The sequence below is a fragment of the Rhincodon typus genome, chromosome 1 (assembly GCF_021869965.1).
Source record: "Rhincodon typus isolate 14 chromosome 1, sRhiTyp1.1, whole genome shotgun sequence".
Classification (NCBI taxonomy): Eukaryota; Metazoa; Chordata; class Chondrichthyes; order Orectolobiformes; family Rhincodontidae; genus Rhincodon; species Rhincodon typus.
Genome location: NC_063332.1, coordinates 20,826,179 through 20,845,019, shown reverse-complemented (window position 1 = coordinate 20,845,019; position 18,841 = coordinate 20,826,179). Strand labels below are relative to the sequence as shown.

At 44.7% G+C, this 18,841-nt stretch overlaps 1 protein-coding gene across 2 annotated transcripts in view; it reads left to right on the top strand.

Annotated features, from left to right (window-relative positions):
- The window catches only part of LOC109916978 (charged multivesicular body protein 3), a 71,899-nt gene that overhangs the window by 35,985 nt on the left and 17,073 nt on the right, over nucleotides 1-18,841 (top strand). Inside the window, exon 1 of one of the 2 annotated variants that reach the window (XM_048616681.1) lies at nucleotides 7,819-8,011. The exons of the other annotated variant lie outside the window; for it this stretch is intronic. Within the exon in view, the coding sequence (XP_048472638.1) occupies nucleotides 7,967-8,011 (45 nt within the window). The 5' untranslated portion in view covers nucleotides 7,819-7,966. Of the gene's footprint in view, nucleotides 1-7,818; nucleotides 8,012-18,841 lie in introns of those variants that run through there. 2 annotated transcript variants of the gene reach the window in all.

The following is an 18,841-nucleotide window of genomic DNA, read 5'->3' as shown; positions in this document are numbered from 1 at the left end:
GGGCATCTGGAAAAGGACCCTGGAGAAGTAATAATGGGGAACAAAAAAATGGTTGAGGAACTGAACAAGTACTTTGCTTCAGTCTTCATGGTGGAAGACACAAATAACATCCCAAAAATTCAAGAGAGTTGGGGGCCAGACGTGAGTATGGTAATCATCACCATGGAGAATGTGCTAGAAAAACAAAAAGGTTTAAAGGTGGATAAATCACCTCTACCACATGGACTACGCCCCAGAGTTCTGAAGGAGATAGCTAAAGAGATAGTGGTGGCATTAGTGGTGATCTTGCAGGAATCACGGAATCAGAGAGGGACCCAGAGGACTGGAAAATTGCCAATGTAACACCCCTGCTTAAGAAGGGAGTAAGGACAAAAACGGGAAATTACAGCCTGATTAGCCTGACCTCGGTCGCTGGTAAAATTTTGGAGTCCATTGTGAAGGCTGAGATTTCTGAATACTTGGAAGTGCGTGGTAAAATAGGGTAAAGTCAGCATGATTTCATTAAGGGGAGGTCATGCCTGACAAATCTGTTAGAATTCTTTGAGGAAGTAACGAGCAGATTATACCAAGGAGAGTCAATGGATGTTATCTACCTGGACTTCCAGAAGATCTTTGACAAGGTGCCACACAGGAGGCTGCTGAGTGAGATAAGAGCCCATGGTGTTAGAGGCAAGGTGCTAGCATGGATAGAAGATTGGCTGTCTGGCAGAAAGCAGAGAGTGGGAATAAAGGGTCTTTCTCAGGATGGCAGCTGGTGACTAGTGGTTTTCCACAAGGGTCAATGTTGGGACCACAACTTTTCACTTTATACATTAATGATCTATATGAAGGAACTGAGGGCATTCTGGCTAAGTTTGAAGATGATACAAAGATAGGTAGAGGGCCAGGTAATATTGAGGAGGCAGGGAGGCTGCAGAAGGATGTAGACAGGTTAGGAGTGTGGGCAAAGAAGTGGCAGATGGAATACAATGTGGGGAAGTGTGAGGTTATAAATGGGGAGAAAATTCAGAAATCTGTAGTGCAAAAGGACTTGGGAGTCTTCATCTGGGAGTCTCTTAAGATAAACTTGCAGGTTGAGTCAGAGTTAGGAAGGCAAATAAAATGTTGGCATTTATTTCAAGAGGACTAGGATATGAAAGCAGGGATGTACTTCTGACACTTTATAAGGCTCTGGGCAGGCCACATTTAGAGTACTGTGCGCAATTTTGGGCCCCAAACTCAGGACGGGTGTACTGGCCCTGGACCGTTTACAAAGGAGGTTCATGAGAATGATCCTAGGAATGAAAGGCTTAGCATTTGAGGAAAATGTAAGGACACTGGGTCTATACTCAATGGAATTTAGAAGGATGAAGGGAGATGTCATTGAAACTTACGGAATAATGAGCATCCTGGACAGAGTGGACATTGGGAAAATTTTTCCATTAGCAGGAGCATGGGGAGGCAATGGCCTTGTGGTATTATCGCTGGACTTTTAATCCAGAGACTCAGATAATGTTCTGGGGACTGGGGTTCGAATCCCGCCACGGCAGATGGTGGAATTTGAATTCAACAAATATCAAGAATTAAGAGTCTAATGATGACTATGAATCCATTGTCAATTCCTTTAGGGAAGGAAACTGCCATCCTTACCTACATGTGACTCCAGACCTACAGCAATATGGTTGACTTGTAACTGCCCTCTAGGCAGTTAGGGATGGATAATGAATGCTGCCAAGCCAGTGACACCCTCATCCCATGAATGAATAAAGAAAAAAAAAATGGACACACTAGAACCTGAGGGCACAGCCTTAGAGTAAAGGGAAGACCCTTTAGAACAGTTGTACCAATCACTACAAAGTATCAAAGAAATGAAACCGGATGGATCACCTCGCATCAACCTAGGCACCGGAAAAGACAATGGCAGAAACAGCCCAATCGACCCTGCAAAGTCCTCCTCACTAACATCTGGGGGCTAGTGCCAAAATTGGGAGAGCTGTCTTACAGACTAATCAAACAACAGCCTAACATAGTCATACTCATGGAATCTTACCTTACAGACAATGTCCCAGACACCACCATGCCTGGATATGTTCTGTCTCACTGGCAGGACAGACCCAGCAGAATGCCAGTGGAATGGTGTAACCTGCCGTGACAGCCCCTGATGCACTTGTTCCCTCAGCCACCACTGCAGACATCAGACTGGCCTTCTTCACTGTGAACCTGAGGGAAGCTACTGGCCCAGATGGAGTCTCCGGCCATGTACTCAGATCCAGTGTGGACGAGCTGGTGGGAGTATTCACTAACATCTTTAACCTCTCCTTGCTACAATCTGAAGTCCCCACCTGTTTCGAGAAGGCTGCCATTATCCCGGCACCAAAGAAAACATATGCATTGTGCATCAACAACTACCGCCTGGTGACTTTCACCTCCATAATTATGAAATGCTTCGAGAGGCTAGTCATGGCTCACATCAACTCTAGCCTCTCAGCCTGCCTTGATCCCTTGCAATTTACTTACTGCCACAACAGGTCCATGGCAAAAGCCATCTCCTTGGCCTTACATTCATCCTTGTAACAGCTGGATACTACATCAGGCTTCCACATATTGACCACAGCTCCACCTTCAACACTATAATCCCATTCAAACTAATCTCTGAACTTGGAAACCTAGGTCTCTGCTCCACCCTCAGTAACTGGATCCTCGACTTCCTGACCCACAGACCTCAATCAGGGAGGACAGGCAACAGCACCTCCTCCACAATAATTCTCAACACCGGTGCCCCGCAAGAATGTGTACTCAGCCCGCTACTGTACTCCCTGTACATTCATGGCTGTGTGGCCAAATACTTCCAAACGCCATCAACAAGTTCACTGATGACACCTCGGTTGTAAGTTGGATATCAAACAATGACGAGACAGAATACACGAATGAGATAGAATGTATCGGGTCGTGGTTCAAAGATGATGATCTCTCCCTCAATGTCAGCAAAACAAAAGAAGTGACCAACAACTTCAGGAAGAAAGGAGGAGGACATACCCCTATGTACATCAATGGAGCTGAGGTGGACAGGGTTGAGAGCGTCAAGTTCCTAGGAGCAATGATCAGCAACAATTGTCCTGGTCCTCCCACATGGATGTAATGGTCAAGAAAGCACAATAATGCCTCTTCTTCCTCAGGAGGCTAAGGAAATTCGGCATGTCCATAAGGACCCTCACCAACTTTTACAGACGCATGATAGAAAGCATTCCATCTGAGTTCATCAAACCATGGTACAGCAACTACTCTGCCTAGGACCATAAGAAATTACAGAAAGTTGTGAATGCAGCCCAGATCATCACGAAAGCCAACCACCGATCCATGGACTCCATCGACATTGCTTATTGCTGCAGAAAGGCAACCAGCATCATCAAAGACCCCTCCCACCCCAGTTATACTCTCTTCCAATCTCTTCCATCAGGCAGAAGATACAGAAGCTTAAACACACGCACCAACAGGATCAAGAACAGCTTCTTCCCTGCTGTTATTAGACTGTTGAATGGACTTCTTTAATTTCAAATTTAATGTTCATCTTGCTTTTGTGTACCACCTGTGCAGCTGTAACCTCATATACCTCACTCTGTCTAAACACCCTATCGTCCATCTGTCCTTGTGTGCTATAATCTGCCTGTACTGCTTGCAAATCAAACTTTGCACTCTACTTCGACACATGTGATAACAATAAATCAAATCAAATGTTAGTTCTATTCAAAATCTGTCCCTTTTAGAGCGGTGATAGTACCACACAACACGATGGAACGAGTTCTCAATGTGAAGGTGGTACTTATATAGAAATATAGAAGATAGGGGCAGGAGGAGGCCATTCAGCCCTTCAAGCCTGCTCCACCATTCTTCATGATCATGGCTGATTGTCCAACTCAATAGCCTAATCTTGCTTTCTCACCATAACCTTTGATCCCATTCACCCCAAGTGCTATACCTAGCTGCGACTTGAATGCATTCAATGTTTTGAAATTACTTTCTGTGGTAAAGAATTCCACAGGCTCATCACTCTTCGGGTGAAGAAATGTCTCCTCATCTCCGTCCTAAATCATCGACCCCAAATCCTGATATTGTGACCCCTGGTTCTGGACACACCCACCATCAGGAACATCCTAAATAAAAACCGAAAGAACTGCGGATGCTGTAAATCAGGAACAAAAATAAAGTTGCTGGAAAAGCCCAGCAGGTCTGACAGCATCTGTGAACGAAAAAACAGAGTTAATGTTTCGGGTCCGGACCCGAAGCGTTAGCTCTGTTTTTTCCTTCACAAATGCTGTCAGACCTACTGGGCTTTTCCAGCAACTTTGTTTTTGACCAGGAACATCCTCCCTGCATCTACCCTGTCCAGTCCTGTTAGAAATGTATAAGTTTCTATGAAATCTCCTCTCATTTGTCTGAACTCTAACGAAAACATCCTAACTTAGTCAATCTCTCCTCATGTGTCAGTCCCACCATCCCTGGAATCAGCCTGTTAAACCTTCGCTGCTTTGCCTTGCGAGCAAGAGCATCCTTCCTCAGAAAAGGATACAAAAACTGCACACAATATTTTAGGTGTGGCCTCACCAAGGCCCTGTATAACCGCAACAACACATCCCTGCTCCTGTACTCAAAACCTCTCGCACTGAAGGCCAACATACTATTTGCCTTCTTTACCACCTGCTGCACCTGCATGCTTACCTTCAGCGACTGGTGCACAAGGACACCCAGGTCCCGCTGCACACTCCCCTCTCCCAATTTACAGCCATTCAGGTAGTAATCTGCCTTCTTGTTTTTGCTTCCAAAGTGAATAACCTCACATTTATCCAAATTATACTGCATCTGCCATTGATTTGCCCACTCACCTAACCTGTCGAAATAATGCTGAAGGATCTCTGCATCCTCGTCACAGTTCACCTTCCCACCCAACTTGGTATCATCTGCAAACTTGGAGAAGTTACATTTTGTTCCCTCATCCAAATGATTAATATATATTGTGAATTGCTGGGTTCCCAGCACCAATCCCTGTTGCACCCCACTAGTTCCTGCCTGCCAATTTGAAAAAGACCCATTAATTCCTATGCGTTGTTTCCTCTCTGCCAAGCAGTTTCCTATCCATTTCTATACACTTGCCCCAATCCCATGCGCTTTAATCTTGCATGTTAATCTCTCATGTGGGACTTTGTCAAATGTTCTGAAAGTCCAAATATACTGTCTGCTTGTCAACTCTACTAGTTACATCTTCAGAGAATGCCAACAGATTTGTCAAGCATCATTTTCCCTTCTTAAATCCATGCTGACACTGTCTGATCCTGCCACTGCTTTCTAAATGCTCTGGGTTGGAGAATTTTCCCCACTACCGATGTTAGGCTCTCTGGTCAATAATTCGTTTTCTCTCTACTTCCCTTTTTGATTATTGGAGTGACATTAGCCACCCTCCAATCTGCAGGGACTCTTCCAGAGTTTGTGGAATCCTAGAAGATCCACAACCAATGCATCCACTATTTCTAGGGCAAGTTAAAAACCAAAAGAACTGTGGATGCTGTAAATCAGGAACAAAAACAAAGTTGCTGGAAAAGCTCAGCAGGTCTGGCAGCATCTGTGAAGGAAAAAACAGCGTTAACGTTTCAGAAGTTCTGAGGAAGGGTCACCGGACCCGAAAAGTTAACTGTTTTTCCCTTCACAGACACTGTCAAATCTGCTGAGCTTTTCCGGCAACTTTGTTTATGTTCCTTAAATACTCTGGGATGTAGATTTATTGGCCTCCAATACCATCAATTTTCCCAGCACCATTTCTCTACTAATATTGATCTCCCTCAGTTCTTCCCTCCCACTAAATCTTGCGTCCTCCAACAGTTCTGGTATCTGATTTTGTCTCCACAAGGATTGTGTGGTGGTCACTGTCACCAATACTGTCACAGACAGATGAATCTGCAAGTGGCAGAATGGTAAGGATGAGATCAAATATGTTTTTGACTCTTGATAGTATCCTCACTATCTGCCGCAGATCCAGTCAAGAGCAGCAATGTCCATTAGGACCCGAGCAGCTCTGTCAGTAGTGGATCAAAAACAGAAGTTGCTGGAAAAGCTCAGCAGGTCTGGCAGCATCTGTGAAGAAAAAAATCAGAGTTAACATTTCGGGTCTGGTGAGCCTTCCTGGAAGGGTTACGGGACTCGAAACGTTAACTGACTTTTTCCTCACAGATGCTGTCAGACCTGCTAAGCTTTTCCAGCAAGGTCTGTTTTTGTTCCTGATTTATAGCATTCGCAGTTCTTTCGGTTTTTATTCTGTCAGTAGTCGTGCTGCTTGGTGATGGACATTGATGCATCCCACCCAGAGTACATCGTGCTCCCTTGCCATCCTCATTACTTCCTCCAAGTGGTGTTCAATGTGGAGGAATCTAATTCATCAACAAGAGGTGGGTGCTAGATATATGTTGTAACCAGTCTCATGAGACTTTATAAGATTTCAGGTCAATGTTGAGGATGCCCAAGGCAACTCTCTCCCTCCCATGTATCACTGTGCTGCCACCTCTGCTGGGTCTGTCCTGCTGGTGGGGCAGGACATACCATGGAAAAATGATGGTATTGTTGTTTGTAAGGTATGATTCTGGAGTCTGATATGTCAGGCTGTTGCTTGACTAGTTTGTGAGACAGCTCTCTCAACTTTAGCACTAACCTTCAGATGTTAGTAAGGTGGATGTTGCAAGGTTGACAGGTTGTGTTTGCCATTGCTGATGTCTGATGGCCCATCTGGTTTCATTCTATTCTTTGGGCTCTGTCGTGATTGATACAACTGAGTGGCTTGCTAGGCCATTTCAGAGGGCAATTAAGAGTCAACCATATTGCTGTGGGTCTGGAGTCACATGTCGTCCAGCCAGATAAGGGAGACAGTTTTCTTCTCTAAAGGACAATAGTAAAATAATGGATCTTTACCACAATTGACAATTGTTTCATAATCATCATTAGACTTTTAATTCCAGATTTTTACCTCTAGATTTGATTAAAGCACTCCTGACAGGTCTCCCATTTTCTTGCAATGGAGGTATTCAAGACTGCTTGACTTGAAACAAATATTGTTCATATAATCATGCATGGCACATGGGCTTGCTGGTCTATAATGGGTCCTTCTCAAGCAATGACTTGATTTTGAAGTTTTCATCTTTGTTTTCAGATACATCCTCATGCCTCCCATCGCTGTAATGACCTTCATCCTTTCAAGATAACTGCAATTGTCTAAATCTAGAAATCCTTAGTTTTAATGAATGTTATTGGCCTGGCCTTAAATTGCCACAAATTCTCTCCTCATACCCACTCTACCTAGGTTTTCTCAGGAAAAGTAATCTCTTCAGAGATAGTAGGAACTGCAGATGCTGGGGAATCTGAGATAACAAGGTGTAGAGCTGGATAAACACAGCAGGCCAAGCAGCATCAGAGAAGCAGGAAGGCTGACGTTTCGGGTCTAGACCCTTCTTCAGAAATCAGTTTTTTTGTCAGCTGACCTACTATAACCCCGTGGGCCTTGGTACCATATTTCATTTTGTCACATTCCACTCTAATGACTTGGGAAGTCTTACGTTCAGGGTGCCATCGAAATGATTTATTCTTGATGATATTTTCTATGTCACACCTCTGCAGCGGCTGGGACTTGAACCCTGACCTGTTTTTCAGGAGTTATGGACTTACCACATGAGCCCTATGGTTGGTCTTGTATGAATGCCTCCCCCAGCCCTTCCAATTCCTAAGGTTATCTTGCATCACAAAAGTGACTATGACGTGATAGGCTAGGCTTTACACGTGTAAAGAGAGGGAATAGAACCTTTCTCTATTGCATTGTCAAGGTGGGCCACATCAATCCAGGTTCTGCGGTGGCGGCAGGCCAGGGAAACGCACAGGCCGCGGCCACTGACGTCACTGGGACCGGAAGTGCCTCGGGAGGGGCGGGACGAGAGTCAAGATCGAGCTCGGCGACATGGGGCTGTTTGGTAAATCGCAGGAGCGGCCACCCAAGGATTTGGTATTTTTTTAAAAATATATTACTAGTTTTTAAAAACAGTGGTATATAGGTATTTGGCACACATTTTATACCAAAACCGACTGAGCTTGCTGGGATATCGGCACTGAGTGAAGAACCGCTGTCAGATTTGTGGCTTTGCGGATTCGGGCTGACACCCTGCTCCCCGGTGTCGGTTTTAAATCCGGTCTTTTGTCCCATATTCCAGTCGGCGAAACCGCCTTCCGTTCGCACAACACCGTGAAACCTACCCTGAGACCGGTCGGGGGCGGGGTGATTCCACATCTTGTGTTTCTGCTGATTGGGCTACTGGTTCTTGGACCTTAATGAGTGTCTGTTGTGGCTGCCAGTCAGGTGACCTCATAAGGGCCGGGTGCGGTGTAGTGTAGTGTAGCGAGTTTGGTTGAGCTGTTTGTAAATACTGGGGGGGGAGGGCGTTGTTCCATGTTATTTGATGCTATATCTGAATTTCTGGGGGTGAGGGTTGTTGCATGTACTCTTGATACAGGCTGTAAATACTAGGGAGTGGGGGCTGCATGTACCCTTGATACAGTCTGTTAAATACTAGGGGGGAGAGTTGCTCCAAGTATGCTTGATGGTGCTGTTTGAAAACGCTGGGGAACGAGGGTTGCTCCGTATACACTTTCGTTGCCCCTTCCTGCTTCTCAGCCATGTGTTGCCACTTGGTAACATCATCTGAAAACGCAGTGTCACTTCCTATGTGCACACTGGTGATACGGAGTTCTGTCTCACCACTACTGCCTCAACTTCTCCATTATCTCTGAATTTTACAGGCTACCCGTCTGATGACATTATGCCCCTTGAGTATCCCCCATTTCCTTTGTCAACGTTATAAGATTTTGCACTTTTCTTAAACTCTCTGCTTTGGACTTCTCTTTTCCAAGCCAACCTGTTTCACTAAAATTATGGATACCTGTCCCAGTGCTGTATCTCCTTGTGTAGCTTGTCCATTTTTTTTTCTGATAATGCTGCTGGACTGCTTTACTATTAAAGATACCACACAAATGTTATTATTGCAATCCTACTCAATGTTTTCCCATGTCTTTACGTTTTCAATGTATTTAACTTGTCACCATTGAGTTTTTTTTCTATTCATCCATGGGATGTGGGCATCGCTGGCTGGACCAACATTTATTGCTCATCCCTAATTGCCCAGAGGGCAGTTAAGGATCAACCACATTGCTGTGTCTCATGTAGGCCAGAACAGGTAAGGATGGCAGTTTCCTTGCCTAAAGGACATAAGTGAACCAGATTGCCGATTTCCCAATTATCAGGGGAAAAACCTATGGTTTCATGGTCAGCATTAGACTCTTAATTTCAGATTATTATTGAATTCACATTCCACCATCTGCCATGGTGGGATTCAGACCCAGTCCCCAGAACATTATCTGGGTCTCTGGATTAATAGTCTAGCGATAACACCGCTAGGCCATTGCCTACTCGATTGTAAACCCAGTCCCACAAAGTCTCTGGCCGTTTCACTATACATCTGCTTGTTCTAAATACAATGTGAAATTCAATTTTTTTTCTGTGATGCCAAAGCATGAACCTACCTATCATCAGATGTGGATGGAAGAGATTCTGTGGAATTCTTCAAAGAAATATTAATGGAGTTCTTTCCTGTGTCTCCCAATCAGTCCCACTGAAACAAACAGGGGAGGCAATGGCCTTGTGGTATCATCACTGGACTGAATCCCAGAGACCAAGATAACATTTTTGGTTTAAATCCCACCACGGCAGATCATGGAATTTGAATTCAATAAAAAAAGTCTGGAATTAAGAATCTAGTGATGACCATGAATCTGTTGCTGATTGTTGGAGAAACCTATCTGGTTCACTGGGAAGGAAATTGCCATCCTTACCTGGTCTGGCCTACACATGACTTCAGACGCACAGCAATGTGGTTGACTTTCAACTGCCCTCTAGGCAATTAGGGATGGGCAATAAATGCTGCCTAAAAGTGACGCCCTCATTCCGTGAATGAATAAAGAAAAAAAAATTATCTGGTTTACGTTGCATCCCTTTACTGCTTCTACACCTTGGTACATAAATTGTGTTTTATTTCATGGTTTCTGAATATTATTAGTGTTTATTGTCCATCCTTAATTGCCCTGACTGGCTTGCTAGGGCCATTTCACAAGGCAGTTAAGAGTCCACCACGTTACTGAGAGGCCAGATCAGAAAAGGACCACAAAATTCCTTCCATAAAGGACATTAGTGAACTAGAGAGGTGTTTTTTTTTACAACAATCAGATTGTCATGGCCATCATTACTGAAAGTAACTTTCAATTCCTGATTTATTAACTAAATTTTAAATTCCAACAGTAACTATGGTGGGATTTTAACCCATTTCCAGGACATTAGTCTCTGGAGTATTATACTACCAGTGTCATTATAACTACCAGCTCCTTGACAATTGGGTGCCAGGTCTCCTACTACATTACTTGGGGGATTACATTTTAGAATGGCTGAAGGTCATTATGGGAAGCTCTGAGGCAGTTAAATGTAATATAAAAATATTAAACCTGTTTGTATTTCCTCTAACATCCTAGATAAGTTTCTAGGATAGCTGTTTGTAAGGACAAAGTAAGGCACAGAAGCTACTTAGTTGATACAATTTCTAAGGCAGGTAGGACGCTAAACGTTGGCTTTGGTTCAGCTTCTTGAGAAAGCAAGTTACTGCTAGCTATTCAGCAGAAGAGAATCAAATTTGTGTCGGGATTTTTTTTTTCTCTCAATTGGGTAGTATAGTCACTGTCTAGGGTTACAGATGAAGAAATAAAATACTTAAGTTTAGGCTGTTTTATCATATAATCAGATATCAAAGAAGCCTTGAGTGAATTGTGGAGGTGATAGCATAATGATAATGCCACTGACTAGCAATCCAAAACTCAGGGGACATGAGTTTGAATTTCACCAGAGTAATTGGTAAATATGATTTCAATAAAAAATCTGGAATCTGGCCTACTAGGGACCAGCATGGTTTGTTGTAGAAACCTCTGGTTTATTAATTTCCTGTAGGGATGGAAATCTGCTGTTCTAACTGCCTGGCCTACATGTGACTCCAGACCTATAGCAATGTGCCTCTGGGCAATTAGGGATGGGTACATTCTGTGGATGAATACATTTTTAAAAATCCTTTCTGGAGTGCTGCAATTGTGGTTTGTGCAGGATGACAGTTGCAGCAGGCACTGAGTAACAGTGCAGGCCAGTGCTGAGTGCAGGAGTAAGTGATGAATGGTATTTGGCGCAGTTTAGGCCGTGCATTTTATGTAGAGTCCTGCCTGTCCCAAACAGCTGCAATGCAATGTTCATTGTAAAAAAGACACTCCCTACCTACCTGGAACCATACAACCTCAAGGGAGAGATTTACAAACCCCAGCCAATTAAGAAAATATTTTTTAGAAACTCCCACCTATCCGCTCCTCCCACCTCACTGACCAATCCCCATCCCAACTTCCTACCTACACTCGCCTTTACTAGCTTCATCCCTGCCTCCTTGTCTTGTCCGTCTTTTCTCTCACCTATCTGCTCCACTCCCCCCCTTCAATCCCCCCCCCCCCCCCCCCCCATTTATTTCCGAGCCCCCTTCCCTGCCCCTATTTCTGAAGAAGGGTCCAGAGCCGAAACGTCAGCTTTCCTGCTCCTCTGATGCTCCACACTTTATCTTTTAAAAAATCAACCTGGGTAAAGAATGTCTCTCATTCTGTCTGGATAAATGTCTCACTATGTTCTGAATGCTTTAGAAAAAGAAATCCCTCTTGTTTCATAGTCACTGCTTTACTACTGTTCCTCAATACTTTTTTGATCATGATTTCAATGGTCTGACCATGGAGAAAATACAGTGGTACTAACCAATCTAAGGTTATTATATGTTGCATTTATAATGGAGAAGTTTACTGCTGTTGCTAGTCTTCCGTGAAAATTGCATATTTTTGATAGTAACCTGAAACTGATATTGTCTTCGGATTTGCAGCTGCACTAGTGACAGTCGAGCTGTTCATTCTGATCTGAATTATAAAAATAGTACAGTTGAGTAGTACAGTTATGGTGCAGACATGTTTTAGCCAAATGGCTTCATTCTGCATTGTATGGCTTATGAGAAATTTTTAAAAATGAATTTTTGATATATGGATGCCCATTCATAAAGCCAAAATTTATTTATCAAATGGTCGGTTGGTTTTTTGCATGAAATGTAAGATTTGCTAGAAAAGCCAGCATTTATTGCCCACGTTCTTAATTAATCTTAAGAATGTGGTGGTGAGCTACCGCCTTCAGCTGCTGCACTCCATGTGGTGTAGGCACACCCACAGTGCAGCTGGGGAGGGAGTTGTAGAATTTTAACCCACTGACATTGAAAGAGTTTTATTTCAAGTCAGGCTGGTATGTAACTTAGAGGAGAGCTTGCTTCCAAGCATCTGCTGCCCTTGTCATTATGTGTTAGGGATCACAGATTTGGAAAGAGCTTAGGCAAGATTCTGGTGTGTATCTTGTGGATGGTGCACAGTACTTCTAGTGGTGTGGCCTTGCACGTTTAAGGTGGTTACTAGGGTGCTAATCAAGCATGCTTTTTCTCCTGGATAGTGTTGAAAATCTTAAGTGTTGTTGGAGCTGCACTCATCCAGGCAAGTGGCAAATATTCCATGGCACTTCTGACTTGCACCTTGTAGATGGTAGCTTCGGGGAGTAAGGGAGTGAATTATTCATTGCAGAATGCCCAGCCACCGACCTGCTCCTGCAGCCAAAGTATTTAGATGGCTGGTGTAAGTTCAATTTCTGGTTAATAACTTTCCAGATAATGACTTTTTAATGTCAAGAGAAGATGGTCACATTCTGTCTTGTCAGAGATAGCATCGCCGGGCAATTGGTGCGAATATCACTCACCCCCTCTTATTACAAGCCTGGATGTTGATCAGACCTTGACGCATGCAGACACAGACTACTTCAGTAGTCAAGGGTTGTACATTGTGCTGAACGTTGTAGTTATTATTAAAGATCATCTGTCTGACATTATGGAGAGAAAGTAGTTGATGGAGCAGCTGAAGTTATTTGGGCCTGCAACATTACCCTGAGGAATTCCTGGAGAGATGACCTAGAGCTGAGATGATTGGCCTCCAACAATCTCAACCATGTTTCTTAGTACTAGGTATGACTCCAGCTAGAGGATTTCTCCCCAGTTAACTATTGATTTAAATTTGGTCAAGGTTCCTTGAAGCTCTACTCGTTCAAATTTTGCCTTGATGACTCCTCATTTCTTGAATTCCATTCTTTGGCCATGTTTTTATCAAACGGCGATATGGCCCTAGTGGAACCTAAATTGAGCATCACTGAATAGGTTATGGACAAAAAAATTTTTCCTCTCAGCACTGTCAGCCAGTACTTTGCTGATTTGAGAGTAGACTAGTAGGATGGTATAGCCTGCAGCTTTGTGGACAGGTTGTATGTGGTCAATTTGCCTTGTTGTAGCCAAGATGTCAGTGTTGTGTCTGTATTGGAGCAGTTTTGCTAGACGTACCACTACTTCTGGAGCACAACTTTTCAGTACTACTGCCAGGATGTTATCAGGGCCCATAGCTTTTGCAGTATCCAGTGTCTCCACTTGTTTCTTGATATTCTATGGAATAATACAAATGACTTATAGAATCACATGGTACAGAAGAGGCCCTTTGGCCACTCGAGTCTGTACCAAGAAAAACTACTTTAAATCTACACAAGTCCCACTTTCCAGCAGTTGGCCCATAGGCTTGAATGCTGTGACATTCCAACTGCTTAACTAAGTTCTTGTTAAAAGTTGTGAGGTTTCCCAACTAAACTACCCCTGCCGGCACCTCCGTCTTTGGTAAATTTGGTTTCCTCAAATCCCTTTTAATCTACCTGCCTTTCACCTGAAGATTATGTCCCCTTCAAAATGACCCTTCAGCTAAGGAGAACATCGGCTCTCTATCCTCCTGCCCAAGCCCCTTTCAATCTTATACACCTCAATCAAGTTCCATTTCAGTCTTCGAGATAGTAAGAACTGTAGATGCTGGAGTCAGAGATAACACAGTGTGGAGCTCGAGGAATACAGCGGGCCAGGCAGCATCAGAGGAGCAGTAAAGCTGACGTTTCAGGTCAAGACCCTTTTTCAGAAGAAGGGTCCCGACCCAAAATGTCAGTTTTCCTGCTCCTCTGATGCTGCCTGGCCTGCTGTGTTCCCCCGTTTCAGCCTTCTCTGCTTTGAAGAAAACCACCCAAGCTTACCCAGCCTCTCTTCATAGCTAAACTGCTTCATCCTGGCAACATCCTGATGAACCTCCCCTGCACCCCCTCCAGTGCAATTGCATCTTTCCTGTACGGTGCAGTGACCAGAACTGCTACAGTACTCCAGCTCTGGGTTAACCAAAGTTTTGTACAGCTCCAGTATAACTACCCTGATAAAAGCAAGTGTCCCATCTGCTATAAGAGATAACAAGGTGTAAAGCTGGATGAACACAGCAGGCCAAGCAGCATCAGAGGAGCAGGAAGGCTGACGTTTCGGGCCTAGACCCTTCTTCAGAAATTGGAGGGGGGTGGTGGCGAAGGCGAAAGGGGGTTCTGAAATAAATAGGGAGAGAGGGGGAGGCGGATAGAAGATGGATAGAGGAGAAGATAGGTGGAAAGGATACAGACAGGTCAAAGAGGCGGGGATGGAGCCAGTAAAGGTGAGTGTAGGTAGGGAGGAGATAAGTCAGTCCAGGGAGGATGGACAAGTCAAGGCGGCGGGATGAGGTTAGTAGGTAGGAGATGGGGGTGGGGCTTGAGGTGGGAGGAGGGGATAGGTGGGAGGAAGGACAGGTTAGGGAGGCGGGGACGAGCTGGGCTGGTTTTGGGATGCGGTAGGGTAAGGGGAGATTTTGAAGCTTGTGAAGTCCACATTGATACCATTGGGCTGCAGGATTCCCAAGCGGAATACGAGTTGCTGTTCCTGCAACCTTCGGGTAGCATCGTTGTGGCACTGCAGGAGGCCCAGGATGGACATGTCGTCTGAGGAATGGGAAGGGGAGTTGAAATGGTTCGCGACTGGGAGGTGCAGTTGTTTAGTGCGAACCGAGCGTAGGTGTTCTGCAAAGCGGTCCCCCAGCCTCCACTTGGTTTCCCCGATGTAGAGGAGGCCACAACAGGAACAGCGGATGCAGTATACCACATTAGCAGATGTGCAGGTGAACATCTGCTTGATGTGGAAAGTCTTTTTGGGGCTTGGGATGGGGGTGATGGTGGAGGTGTAGGGGCAGGTGTAGCACTTCCTGCGGTTGCAGGGAAAAGTGCCGGGTGTGGTGGGGCTGGAGGGGAGTGTGGAGCGGACAAGGGAGTCACGGAGAGAGTGGTCCCTCCTGAAAGCAGATAAGGGTCGGGAGGGAAAAATGTCTTTGGTGGTGGGGTCGGATTGCAGATGGCGGAAGTGTCGGAGGATGATGCGTTGGATCTGGAGGTTGGTAGGGTGGTACGTGAGGACGAGGAGGATTCTGTTTTGGTTGTTATTGCGGGGAGGGGGTGTGAGGGATGAGTTGTCCCATCTGCTGCCTTAATTACCCTGTAAACCTGTCTTGCCACCTTCAGGGATTTGTGGAGAAGCACCCAAGATCTCTGTTTTCCTCAGCTTCCTAGTGGCAATGCATTCATTGCATACTCCCTTGTCTTGTTTTTTCCAAGTGCATCACCTCTCACTAATCAGGGTTAAGTTCCATCGGCCAGTGATATGCGCATCAGCTCTGTTTATATCCTTTTATAACCTAAGACCTTTTCCTCACTGTCGACCTCCTGGCCAGTTTTTGTCATCCACAAATTTATCTATCTCCCCCACATTTTCTTGCATATATCATGAACTGTAAGGGATACTACACTCATCTCAATGGTACACCACTGGACAGGGGCCTCCGGTCACACAAACAGCCTTCTACCAATAAGCCAATTTTGGATCCAGCTTGCGAAGTTAACCTGGATCCCATGTGCTTTTATCTTCTTTATCACTCTCAAAGAATGGACTGAATGCTGGGGATCTCTAGAGGAGGCTGAGATGAATTATCCACTTGACACTTCTGATTGAAGCTGATTGTTTTGCTTTTGCCAACCGACGAACAATTTCACTTTCTCCATGAATGCCTCAGGAACCAGGTACTGCCCTGCAGTGTGAAGTACAAACCTCCACTCATCAACCCACAGGCATACAAAATAGCTGAACAGAAAGGACGCAGAATGCTACGAGCAATGATTAATGATGCCCATAACTGACTCTATAAGTACTAATGGGAAACTTTGCGCCAAAAATCACAGTACCTAAACATTACGGACCAGCAATGGACTACAACCCTAGAACAGGCCATCACCATAAAACAACACAAGACCAAAACAAAGAGACACAAACTACAGGAGAAACTTATCCACCACAAAGACAACAACAAACTGGACACATGGATAAGAAACTTATCCAGCAGACCTTTCACAGAAACTGAGAAAGCTGTTCTATTACATGGACTGAACTATAACCACAAAGATGCGAACATGGCCGCCCTGGAAACTATATTTAAAAGACAACGGACTCACAGATGAAACACAACAAGCCATCTGACAAACTATAATCCCCACACTAAGCCAAAGGAACAAATAGGACACCCTGAACACATCAGAGAGAAAAGCACTAGAAAAACTCAAGAAAGACAAGAACATTATAATCCTGCCAGCGGACAAAGGGCACATGACTGTCATTATGAACAAACCGGACTACATTAAGAAAGCACAGGCACTGCTCGCAGATACAAACACTTACCAACAGGTGATGATAGACCCAACACTGCAGCTAGGTAATAGGATCACCCAGACATTGAAGAGAGTAAAGGATGCAGGACAGATAACCAAGATGGACTACATGAGAATGAAACCAGAAAGCACGAACACACCCTGCTTCTAAAGACTACCTAAAGTACACAAACCAGACATCCCCCTCAGACCCATTGTCTCCCTACCAGGCACACCTTCACACAAACTGGCCAAGGACCTACAACAAAGACTGAAACATTTAATCGATGGATCACCCCACTCCATCCACTCAACCCAAGAATTCCTCAACACCCTTGAACATAAAAATCAGCGACGACGAGATTTTGGTATCCTTTGATGTCACAGCATTTTTCATGCCAATTTGACAGCCCACGAGCCAAAGAAACATTGGTCACGTTACCAGAGGAAACAGGAACACAGACCAGCAGCTCCATCAGCAATGGCAACATACTCAAACTACTAGACTTGTGCCTCACCACACACTTCATCTTTAATGGTCATGTATGCAAACAGATCAATGACATTCCCATGGGATCACCCAATCTCAGGACTCATCACAGAGGCAGTCATGCAAAGACGAGAACATGCTACCCTCCCCCCTCATTCAACCTAAACTGTGGATCCCGTACGTGGATGACACATTTGTCATCATTAAATGCACCAAACTGGACGAAACCACTACCTCATAATCATTGCCGCGATTAAATTCGTGATAGAAGAAGAAAACAACAATTAGCTTCTGTTTCTGGATGTCAGAATTGAATGTATAACCAATGGGGAGTTCAAAACCCCTCTATACAGGAAAGCAACCCACACTGACCAAACCTTCAACTTCTACAGCAACCACTCCAACATCCACAAACAAAGTTGTGTTAGGACATGATTTAAATGGGCCACTCATTGCAACGTGCCAGAACTACGCAGGAAAGAGGAACAGCACCCATACGAAATCTTCACTATGAACGGATATCCCTGCAACTTCATCCGCAGGTGCCTACTAAATCGACAACAACAAGAGGACACAGTATGCCCTAACACAGTGGCCTCCACTGCCCTACATCAAGAACATATCGGAACTGACAATGAGACTCCTACAACCACTAGGAATCATGGTAGCACATAAGCCCACAGCCACGCTATGACAAACACTCACAAGGATTAAAGACCCTATTCCCAACTACTATGCAATGACTGCCACAAAACTTACATTGGGCAGACAGGAAGGAAACTAGCCATCAGAATACATGAACATCAGCTAACAGCAAAACGACACAACGAACTTTCCCTAATATCAGTGCACTCGGACAACGAAGGCCATCAGTTTGACTGGGACAAGGTAACCATAGTAGCCCAAGCCAAACATAGACACACACTGGAATTCCTAGAGGCACGGTTCTCCACCCATACTTAAATCAACAAACATACAGAATTGGGCCCCATATACAAACCCATACAGAACAAAACCGGAAATGACACCACTCCCCATAACAGACCGGACAGTATAAATTCCAAGCAAAGTAGAACGACATCGCTTCATCGGAGGCCTCACTGATGATGTTACCTATAAGATTTTGGAGTAGATCTGTAGCTCGAGTTGTGGGTGTTGAAGTTGGTTGGCTTGCCGAGCTGTTTTGTTGCTCCGCAGACGTTTCATTACTGTGCTGGGTAACATCCTCAGTACAGCCTCTGATGAAGCGTCGGTGTGTTTTCCCGCCTGGTTTTTAAACTCTGGGGTCCGTTGCGATGGATTGCCTCACTTCCGGGTTTCCTCCGTAGTGGAATGTATATGGGGTTGAGTTCAATTAATAGCCTGCTTCGTGGACTGCCATGCTTCCAGGAATTCTCATGCTTGTCTCTGCCTAGCCTGTCCCAGGATCTTGGTGTTGTCCCAGTCGAAGTCGTGGTCCTCCTTGTCCATGTGGATTGAGACGAGTGAGTATTGGTCGTGTATTTTTGTAGCCAGTTGGTGTTCATGTACTCTTGTTGTTAGTTTCCTTCTTGTTTGTCCGATGTAGTGTT